The sequence below is a fragment of the Chiloscyllium punctatum genome, chromosome 3 (assembly GCF_047496795.1).
Source record: "Chiloscyllium punctatum isolate Juve2018m chromosome 3, sChiPun1.3, whole genome shotgun sequence".
Lineage (NCBI taxonomy): Eukaryota > Metazoa > Chordata > Chondrichthyes > Orectolobiformes > Hemiscylliidae > Chiloscyllium > Chiloscyllium punctatum.
Genome location: NC_092741.1, coordinates 52,412,000 through 52,424,206, shown reverse-complemented (window position 1 = coordinate 52,424,206; position 12,207 = coordinate 52,412,000). Strand labels below are relative to the sequence as shown.

Here is a 12,207-nt window from a genome sequence, read left to right as displayed (position 1 = left end):
GGCAAAAGCCCTTCATCAGGAATAGAAAATAGTACACTCTGTTTCTCGACCATTCCACCATTAAGCACAATGTGTCCCTATTTACTTTGTCCAGATTTCTCATAATTTTGGACTACATTGATCAAATCTCTTCTCTATTTGCTCAAACATTCCCCACTTCACTAAGTCTCAGAAATATTTTCTGCACACTCTCCAATGTCTTCCTAAACAGTGGTTCTCAGAATTGGACACAATACTCCTGATGAAAACAAACTGGTGGATTATCAATGTTCATGATTATGCCCTTGCTTTTATACCCTCTACCTTCTGAGGTCTCTAATCCTGATTCGTTCCTGATCCATTCCTCTAGCCCTTCTGTGTGCTCTTGAAATTGCTGTTTTATCTCCTCATAGTTCACTATACTTCTACGTTGTGTGTTATCTGAAAATGTTTAAATTGTATCCAGCAATTCCTCTAAATGCTGAAGCATGTACAAAGGCAGTAAGACCTACACAATGTCCAGGCTTGGGTTCATAAGAAGTAGGGAACTTTTATAATATACAATCTCTTAGCTCGCCGGAGGTCTGGTGGCCCTCAGGCTGAATCACCACCAGTCACTTCTCTCTGATAAGAGAGCAGCCCCTATGGTCTGGCAAGACTATGGTGACACAGCAAGTATCATGAGAAGAATTTGGTCAAAAGTTGGAATTCTGAGGTCAGGAACAAGACCTAAGTCAGCTATTATACTGGCATAAACGCAAAATGCTGCAGACATTAGAAAACTGAAATAAAAACAGGAAGTGCTGCAAGAACTGAGCAGGTCTGACAGCATCTGTGAAGAGAGAAACAGAATTAGGACTTCTGATACAACAGTTCTTCCACATCTCCAACAACACCCAAGAAACTCAACACTGTCCTGGACAAAGTAATCCACTTGGTCAGCAAATATCTAAGATTCACTCCATCCACCACTGAAGGACGGTGACAGCAATGGATGTACCATCTTCAAGATACATAGCAATAACTCACTAAGGATCCTCAGACAGCACCTTCCAAACTTGTGACCTCTATATCCTAGATGGACAAGGCAACATATACTTAAAAACACCATTACCTCAAGGCCTCCTCCAGGTTATGTACCATCTTGAACTGGAAACAATTGCCATTCCTTCACATGCGCTTCACATGTGATTCAGAATCCTAGAACTCCCTACCTAACAACATTGTGTATGTGCCGACACCAAATAGACTACAATGGTTCAAGAAGTCAGCAAACACCATCACTGACTCAGAACAATTGGTGATAGGTAATAAATGCTAGCCTAGCCAGCAAAGCCCACATCCCACAAATGAATTTTAAAAACACCTAATTTTAAGGCATTAATACTGATTAAGAAAAGCCAAGTTTCTGCCATTGATCATTGGAGAACCTCATTATAAAATTTCTTCAATTCAGGAACTAAACATTTGCCACTTCCCTCTGTTTTCCTTTCATTCCCTTCAGTCTGTATTGCCACTGTCTCTTTTATTCATGTGCTTAAACTTTGCTTCAGGCTTGTTGTGCAGCACTTGAGAATGGCTCTCAACCTCTTTGTTGTCTCTTCACAAACCTGTATCACATTAGATCACCACAATTTTCCTTTTTAACAAATCTGTGGAGTTTTCCGTAATTAATCCACATTTGTCTGACTGAAAGATCATTTTGTCCAGGTTGTTTGACATTGCAGACCTGATCTTTTCCAGTTGTCTGCATGGGTAAACAAAAGGAGTAGGTATTTGAGCAAAGTCCAACTCAGCCAAGAAGGAAAGCACTTGTCTCAGGTTCACGTTTGTGACTCACTTTTTATACCAAAGAAGAAACAGCAATTCTTCAGTTTGGACAGAACATACCCATTGTGTTCAAAACTTTTCTCACATTTCCAGTTGAAATTTATGGCAATATGGTGAAATTCAAAGAATCTTAAAGAACATATTCTGAATGCTTTGAAGTAAGATGAGATTTTGAAGGTCATTTGCCGTTCCTGATCACTGAACTGACTTACCCCCTATGAAGAAACAAAAAAAAATTGACTCATAGAGTTTATTTGTACGGTGACTGCAAATGTGTTGTGTCTTAAAGGAAAAGTATCCTATGCAATCTCTCTGAAGCTTAGGCATAATACAACAAAGCAGGTTATAGTTATGTACCAATTTCTCCTGTTCCCAAGCTAGTCAGAGGCAACATCTGCCAAATGCTACACATGAGACTTGCTGTGTCACCATAGTCTTACTTGACCATAGGGGCTGCTCTCTTGTTAGAAAGAGAAGTGACTGGTGGTGATTTAACCTGAGGACCACCAGACCTCAGGCAAGGGAAGAGGTTGAGAAGGAGTAACCTCAAACTGGCAATGAAGAATTGAACCCATGCTATTGGCATTACACTCCTCTGGAAGCCAACAATTCAGCCAACTGAGCTAAACTGATTCCCTCATGATACTTAAGAAGATTAAAAATAGAACTAGGAATTGATCAAACAGCCTCTTGAACCCTCCTTTCAATTCATTCACTCCATAGCAGAACAGTTACATCTATTTTTCTTTCCTGCCCAATCCTTATATTGCTTAATTCTGTTACGGATAAAAATAAAGTATTGAAATTATTCATTGACTCAGCACCACATTTCTGCCAAAATTTACAACTGTCTGAGTGAAGGGGGTTCTCCTCATCTCCATCCTAAGTGACTGCCCCCTTAACCAGAGATTGTCATTTCATGGCATAAGGCTCCAGGATCCACTCTAGGGATTGAACACAAAAATGAAGGCTGGCATTCCAGTGCAGTACTGAGGTAGTGTTGAAATTTCTTAATCAGTGGAACACTGCTGTTTATGAGAGTGTGCTATAGGCTTCTGTGTAGCATATATTACAGCAGTGACATCATAGCAGAGTGGGGAGGTAACGGCCTAATGATATTATTACTAGACTATTAATCCAGAGACTCAGGTATGTCCGAGGGACCTGGATTTGAATTCTGCCATGACAGATGGTGAAATTTGAATTCAATAATCTGGAATTAGGACTCAACGATGATCATGAGTACAGTGTCGATTGTCAGGAAAATCCAACTGGAGTTCATCCCTTTAGGGAAGGAAACTGCCATCCTTATCTGCTATGGTCTGCATGTGACTTCAGACCCATGGTAAAGTGGTTGACTCTTAATTGGCCTCTGTTGTCCCAGCCAGCAACACTCACATCCCATGAATGAACAAAAACATTGGCTGTGAAACATTTTAAAGCATCCAGTCATCATGATAGGTGTTCTAAAAATGTTATAATGGAAAGGGGAAGCATTGTGAGCATGTCAATCAATTAGAAATTCAAAGGCTAAGCCTAATGTGCCAGAGCCACGGGTTCAAATCCCACTATAGCAGCTGGTGGAATTCAAATTCACATAGTAATAAAATGTGGAATTAAAAGCTAATCTGAATAATGGTGCCATAAAGCTATCATTGATTGTTGAAAAAGCCATTTTATTCAATATTAAGGAAGGAAATCTGCTGTCCTTATCTGGTATGGCCTCCATATAATGAGACCCACGGTAATAATATTGACTTTTAATTGTCCTTTAAAATGAACAATAAGCTACTCAGTTCAAGAGCAGTTAAGTATGGACAACAAATGCTAGTAATGCCCAGATTTCATGAAAAAGAATGAAATAAAAGTTGCGGCCTTGGTAATTAATGATGCGTTTAATATAAATACAGTTTGCTTCTTTTCACGTTTCCACTTCTGGATCTCCCCAACCTAACATCATTGAGATAGTTATTTGGAAACCTTCTCTTATCCCTTTGTCAGAAATGCTCTCAAAGCTCTGCCACCTGGAGAAGTTTACATTCCTAATGGGGAGCCGTATTCAACAGGAGAGCAGAACGCCAAACCAATTGGGATACTGATGTGTTCATTGTGGAGCTCTCACATGTTAAAATAAAATTAATAATCCAAATAAATATGAGGGACACAAATCAGATACATTGACATCCAAGCTCCACTCCATGACCTAGCCTCATACTGATCAAGGTTTCCCAACAAGATGGCAGGTGACTAAATACTACTCTTTGCTGGCAACCATTCAGCATAGTCTTAAAAATGATGACTCTGTAAGATTTGCAGACCTCTGTGTCTGCTGTCTCTACTTGAAAGATTGAATACATTCAGAAAGTCTTGAAAGTGGCAAAACTAACCATTTTATTAAAGACAAATGACAAAGCTATATTTTAGAACTGGGATCACCACAATCTATAAGTTCTTCTCCAAGCCAAACATGATCATGACTAGGAACACTATCACTATTCCTTCACTGCCAATCAGTCAAATTCCTGAAAGTCCCCTCCTAACAACACTGTGGGACATTACCACATCCAAGGATTGCAAGGGTTCGAGAGGCTCACAACCATGTTCTCCAGGGTAATTAGGGATGGGTAATAAATGCAGACCCTACCAGCAACACTAATATCCCCAGGAATAAATAAATACTGACCCTGCCAGCAACACCCACATCCCCAGGAATAAATAAATATTGACCCTGCCAGTAACACCCACGTTCCCAGGAATAAATAAATACTGACCCTGCCAGCAGCACCCACATCCTCAGGAATAAATAAATACTGAACCTGCCAGCAATACACACATCCCAGGAATAAATAAATACAGGCCCTACCAGTAACACACACATTACCAGGAATTAGTAAATACTGACCCTGCCAGCAGCACCCACATCCTCAGGAATAAATAAATACTGAACCTGCCAGCAATACACACATCCCAGGAATAAATAAATACAGGCTCTACCAGTAACACCCACATCTCCAGGAATAAATAAATACTGGCCCTGCCAGTAACACCCACATTCCCAGGAATAAATAAATACTGACCCTGCCAGCAACACACACATCCCCAGGACACATCCCCAGGAATAAATAAATATTGACCCGGCCAGTAACACCCACGTTCCCAGGAATAAATAAATACTGACCCTGCCAGCAACACCCACATTCCCAGGAATAAATAAATACTGACCCTGCCAGCAACACCCACATCCCCAGGAATAAATAAATACTAACCTTACCAGTAAAACACACATCCTCAGGAATAAATAAGTACTGGCCCTGCCAGTAACACCCACATCCCCAGGAATAAGTAAATACTGAGCCTGCCAGCAACACCTATATCCCCAGGAATAAATAAATATTGGCCCTGCCAGTAACACCCACATCCCCAGCAATAAATAAATACTGGCCTGGCCAGCCACACCCACATCCCAGGGATAAATAAATACTGACCCTGCCAGTAACACCCACATTCCCAGCAATAAATAAATACTGACCCTGCCAGCAACACACACATCCTCAGGAATAAATAAATACTGGCCCTGCCAGTAACACTCACCTCCCCAGCAATAAATAAATACTGACCCTGCCAGCAACACCCACATCCCCAGGAATAAATAAATATTGACCCGGCCAGCCACACCCACATCCAAAGAATAAATAAATACTGACCCTGCCAGTCACACCCACATCCCCAGGAATAAATAAATATTGACCCTGCCAGCAACACACACATCCTCAGGAATAAATAAATACTGGCCCTGCCAGTAACACTCACCTCCCCAGCAATAAATAAATACTGACCCTGCCAGCCACACCCACATCCCCAGGAATAAATAAATACTGGCCCTGCCATCAACACCCAGATCCCAGCAATAATTAAATACTGACCCTGCCAGTAACACCCACATCTCCAGGAATAAATACTGACCCTGCCTGTAACAGCCATATCCCACGGAATAAATAAGTTATAACCCTACCAGCAACACCCACATCCCCAGGCATAAATAAATACTGACCTTACCAGCAACACCCACATCCCCAGGAATAAATAAATACTGACCCTGCCAGTAACACCCACATCCCCAGGAATAAATAAATACTGGCCCTGCCAGCAACACCCACATCCCCAGGAATAAATAAATACTGACCCTGCCAGTAACACCCACATCCCCAGGAATAAATAAATTATGGCCCTGCCAGTAACACATACATCCCCAGGAATAAATACTGACCCTGCCAGTAACACCCACATCTCCAGGAATAAATACTGACCCTGCCTGTAACAGCCATATCCCACGGAATAAATAAGTTATAACCCTACCAGCAACACCCACATCCCCAGGCATAAATAAATACTGACCTTACCAGCAACACCCACATCCCAAGAATAAATAAATACTGACCCTACCAGTCACACCCACATCCCCAGGAATAAATAAATTATGGCCCTGCCAGTAACACATACATCCCCAGGAATAAATAAATACTGGCCCTGCCAGTAACACATACATCCCCAGGATTAAAAAAATACTGACCCTGCCATCAATACCCACATCCCAGGAATAAATAAATACTGGCCCTGCCAGTAACACCCACATCCCAGGAATAAATAAATACTAACCCTACCAGTGACACCCACATCCCCAGGAATAAATAAATACTGACCCTACCAGTAAAACCCACATCCTCAGGATTAAATATATACTGACCCTGCCAGTACACCCACATCTCCAGGAATAAATACTGGCCCTGCCAGTAACAGACACATCCCAGGATTAAATGAATACTGACCCTACCAGTGAAACACACATCCCCAGAAATAAGTAAATACTGGCCCTGCCAGTAACACCAACATCCCTAGGAATAAATAAATACTGACCCGGCCAGTAACACCCACATCCCCAGAAATAAATAAATACTGGCCCTGCCAGTAACACCCACATTCCAGGAATAAATAAATACTGGCCCTGCCAGTAACACACACATCCCCAGGAATAAATAAAAAAAATCTTGAAGGTCACATTGGTGAATTGATTAAAAGCTACATTAGCCAATATTTCCCTAATTCTAACAATTCATTAATGTTTCCTAGTATCTATTAACAGTTTCATAATATTTATTAACCTATATCTAAAGTCAAAATCAGGTATTAATAATCAATATATAAACTAGTATATTGTGCATTAGTCAACATCAATTTATTAGTTAAACTTCAAAAGACAAACCAAAAAGTGAGAATAAATGACATTAAACCTCATTGCATGTTTTCTCCGAGAGTAACGATTTATTCAAATAGATTTCAGCTTTGATTTCTTTTCCCCTTATCTCCAACAAAAATTCAATCTTGATTATTGAAGAAGTTAAAATTTGATCGGATGAGTTGCTCTGATAGCTCATGTGAACATATCTAAAGGTGTAATGCAGAAATTGGAACCCTGAGAGCATTAATCTCCTTTAGCTAAAGTCTCATGGTCCCAGCTATAACGCAAAGACATTAAAGGAAAAAAAAATGTGTAACATAAACTATGTGGAAAGAGATGAAAAAAACTATGGTCTTTTAAGTGTCAGAGAGAAACATCATATTTGTTCTGTACATCTAAATTAATTGGTAGTGAAACTACCTCTCATGCTGTTAATCAATGATAATCAATGAAGTATAAAACAAATAATGAAAACTAAATAATACTTTCCTTTTAGTTTTATCTGAAGTGGCTGATATTGATTATGGAAATATTTTTAAGGAAATATTTTTGTCAAATCCTTTGACAATTTACATTGCAACTAATATCTATTGTATAATGAGCTCTGTTGTAGTCAAATTTCAGAAGTCAAAGACATTTCCTATTGCTTTGCACTTTCTCTCTTTGTCTTTTCTGTCTTCCTGCCATTGCCCTTCTCCAGTTCTTTGACCTTCACTGCGTTTTGTGTGAATCGTAGCAGATACCCAGTGGAGTCTTTGACTGTGGAGTTACATTTTTGTCTCTGTGGGTTAAAACTCTGCTCCAGACAGAGCTGATTATCGGAAAGCAGAGCTCACATCCTGACTTCTGAGCTGATATCCAGCGCAGTACTCATATGCGAAACATATGGGTGGCCCAATCTCATCTGTCTTCATATAGGAGTCAATAATAACCTTCCAACATTGAGAACTACCATCCTACTAATAGAGATTGCAAACTTTCTGATGCATTATCATTCCATGAATATTTCTATTCGCATTATTCTCTAAGGATAGGGTGTGGTTTTGCAGAAACAACAAATGGATATCTGATTTAAAGAAAGTTTCGCCCTGATGTTACTCATGTAAGATGACGAGAAGGTAGATAACAAAGAAAATTTACAGCCCAAGAACAGGCCCTTCGGCCCTCCAAGCCTGTGCTGATCCAAATTCACTGTCTAAACCTATCACCCAATTCCTAAGGATCTGTATCCCTCTGCTCCCCACCTACTCATGCATCTGTTCAGATGCATCTTAGAGGAATCTACCATGCTTGCCTCTACTACCTCTGCTGGCAACACGATTCAGGCACCTACCACCCTCGGTGTAAAGTATCCCGCTTAACCTTTCTCCTGTCACCTTGAACGCATGACCTCTCGTTTTTGAATCCCTCACCCTGGGAAAAAGCTTATCTCTATCCACCCTGTCTATATCCTTCATGATTTTGTAGACGTCAATCAGGTCCCCCCTCAATCTCTTTTTTTCTAATGAAAACAATCCTAATCCATTCAACCTCTCTTCATAGCCAGCACTTCCCATGCCAGGCATAAACCTCCTCATAAACCTCCTCTGCACCCTCTCCAAAGCCTCCACATCCTTTTGATAATGTGGTGACCAGAACTGTACACAGTATTCTAAATGCGGCCAAACCAAAGTCTTGTACAATTTTACCATGACCTGCCAGCTCTTATACTCAATACCCTGTCCGATGAAGGCAAACATACCATATGCCTTCTTGACCACCGTATCCACCTGTGCAGCCACCTTCACGGTACAATGGACCTGAACTCCCAGATCTCTCTCCTCATCAACTTTTCCTAAGGGTCTTCTGTTTACAGTATAGTTCGCTCTAGAATTAGACCTTCCAAAATGCATCACCTCACATTCGCCTGGATTGAACTCCATCTGCCACTGCTCTGCCCAACTCTCCAGTCTATCTATATTCTCCTGTACTCTTTGACAGTCCCTTATGCTTTCTGCTACTCCACCAATCCTCATGTCATCTGCAAACTTACTGATCATACCAACAGTGCCCTCTTCCAGATCATTTATGTTTTTCACAAACAACAGTGGCCCCAATACTGACCCCTGTGGAACACCACTGGTCACCTTTCTCCATTTTGAAAAACTCCCTTCAACTACTACTCTCTGCCTCCTGTTGCTCAACCAGTTCTTTATCCACCTAGCTAGAACACCCTGTACACCATATGACTTCACTTTCTCCATTTGTCTACCATGGGGAACCTTATCAAATGCCTTACTAAAGTCCATGTAAATGACATCTACAGCCCTTCCTTCATCTATCAACTTGGTGACTTCCTCAAAGAACTCTATTAAGTTGGAAAGGCATGATCTCCCCTGCACAAACCCATGTTGCCTATCACTGATAAGCCTGTTCTTTTCCAAATATAAATAGATTCCATCCCTCAGTACCTTCTCCAACTACTTTCCTGTCACTGACCTCAGACTCACTGGTCCATAGTTGGCCTGGAATATCCCTACTATCCTTCTTGTACAGGGGGACAACGTTAGCAGCTCTCCAGTCCTCTGACACTTAACCTGTGTTTAAGGGGAAAGAGGGTTGAGCCAGTGGTAGGGGCAGTGGATTGTCATGTGAGATCAGAAGAGGAGTATCCACTTTATTACCCAACCTTTTATTCCTCTATGAGTCCCCTCATGCCTGGTCAGCTTGTCAGTTTTTGAGTCTTCTCTTTACCTGTGCATTCCAACTCCTTTAGCTATTCGTGGCCTTTTATTCCTTTCAGGTACTGCCTACAATCACGAAGAACTTCATAAGTAATTTTAATGTTGTGTGACTGTTTCCAGTTTCTCCATATCCTATTCTTTTTGAAAAAAGCAGATCAAATCTTGTATGAAGGAGGGTAATAAAAGCTGGCCAAGACCCATCCAGGAATGAATGAGGACCCAAAACCTTTACTGGGCTGTTTGCTCCACAGAAGCTGCCAGAGTTAGTAAAATTTATCCCTGTGTTTCCAACTTCCAACATCAGTCTGTATTTAATAAGAGAAAGAATTTCTTCTGCCTGATTTCCTCGTGATCTTGATGGCATCGTAAATATTGTCAGTGATGTTTGTTGCTTTACTTCTCATCATTGTCTGAAAATATTGGTCATTTCTTTGGTAGTATTTAACAAGTAAGATTTTGTTATAGTTAACAAATAAAGTTAAGTTATTGGCCACTCCTTATGTGAGAAGCAACAAATAAGGTGCAGCTATGTTTGTGTGCTTTGATTGAACAGTACTTCTCACACTACATGTGGTCTTGTCTTTACAGTGGGGTCAGTATGTTTGCAATGCTCACTGGCACATTACCATTCACTGTGGAGCCATTTAACATCAAGCAGCTGCACCAGAAGATGGTAAACGGAGAGATTAGTTCAATCCCACCAGAGATCTCCTCAGGTATCAAATGTGTCGAATGTCCGGAATGAAGCACTGTAGTCATGTTTTTGCAGTGATAATCCATCACAACAAAATGGCTCTGGTGTAGGTGAGACCCGTGATGCCAGCTGGCTGTGACAGGAAATACCACAAATGTTACTGTGTCAGGATGTGACTGTGTCACTGGTATCTCCAGGCTGGGTCCGAGAGGTTTCAAGGAACCTGGGAGTGATGAGGTGGCTGGGAGAAGGAAAGGGAAGGACGCTGGAGATGACTCCCCTCCCTGATGCTACCTTGTCACCAACACTTCCTATGCACTGTGCCACATTGAACAGGTCATACCTGGAGGCCATGCTCGGAGGCTGGGTTGCTGGGTCTGTTGTCTCACCACCTCCTGCCACCTCGTCCCCTCCCATCGCCACCTCCTCACTATCCATTGACAATAGGTGGAGTGGAGCCACTGCTTAGGTGTCACTCCTGCAGCCTCCCTCCAAGCTTCCCAATCCAACTCCCATCCCTCCCACTCAATGCAGGATATGATTCAGGCTCCATTGCACCACTCCACCCCCCCAGGCCCACTCTCCCCGAATGCAGGATATATCTTCTTTTGTACCACACACTTCCAGCTGCACTATCACCAAGACAGGTTCTTGTTTTCTGTCACTTCTGAATGATGCCAGGTTCCTTTTCATGCGGGCAAGCCCTTTGTGGCACCAAAGGGTGCCGTTGGCACCACTCACAGCCCAATGTTACGCCAAAGGTGCATAAAGGCTCAGTTACGAAGGGCTAGATTTTCACAGCCCTGTGGTGGCTTAAAGGCGAGGGTAACTACGTCACACTGGCTTCCTGGTGCATTCCTGCCACAAAAGACTTTCCCAGGAGGTGGATAGCCTGCCAAAATCACAGAGGCAGGCAGCAAGGTGAGATCATTAACGATTCAATTAAGAGTGCTTTATAGGACTTACCCCCATTATGCATGGAGATAACCATTGCCAAAGCAGAGCCAGAAAAGTCCATCAGAACCGAAGGCTCCACACCTCAAAATGGGAGCCATGGCCAGGAAAGGTAATCACTGCTGGGCAAATGTTGCACCAGGATAGGTTCTCTCTGCTCAGGAGCTGCAAATCCATCTGACCAGGTCAAGAGCATTGAGACGCCTCCTGCCAGTGTGTACATGATAACAATTTGGAGTCTGACGTGGGAAAAGCACGTCACCAGCCTCTCTGCTGACAAGTGTGGGGTCTGGATCTCCACTTAATCCTGATAACAGGCGGCTCGTGCAAAATCCAACCCACACTTTCCAATGCGTATGCAAGTTCTTTGTTTAAGTGCCACCTCTCTCCTGTATATTGCTGGTACTTACTTGGCACAATATCTGAAGGCCTTGGATGAAGTTGTCAATGAGAAGCCTCAATAGTGAAATACTCAGCTGTGATACTTTTCTTTGCTGTCTTAGTTGATCATTGCTAATGGATGTGATATGTTTGCTCTTACTGTTTAAGCTGGGGACCCTGATTAATCACGATCTTTGATAAAGATCAGAGTGATGCTGAAAAAACATAGCAGGTCAGGCAGCACCCAAGCAGCAGGAAAAATCAATGTTTTGGGCAAACATCCAGCATCTGCAGTACCCACTTCTGCCTACAATTTCTGACCACCCTGCCAAAGTCGCCTAAACAAAAATAGAAAGCATTGTTGTCTGTAGTATCAAATATTTTCTCACTGTGAGCTGTGGTGTAATCAC

General features: G+C 42.0%; 1 protein-coding gene across 1 annotated transcript in view; it reads left to right on the top strand.

Annotated features, from left to right (window-relative positions):
- Nucleotides 1–12,207, top strand: part of LOC140454622 (hormonally up-regulated neu tumor-associated kinase) — a 39,057-nt gene that overhangs the window by 14,968 nt on the left and 11,882 nt on the right. The window contains exon 5 of the mRNA XM_072549520.1: nt 10,357–10,484. Coding sequence (XP_072405621.1) covers nt 10,357–10,484 — 128 coding nt within the window. The remainder of the gene's footprint in view (nt 1–10,356; nt 10,485–12,207) is intronic.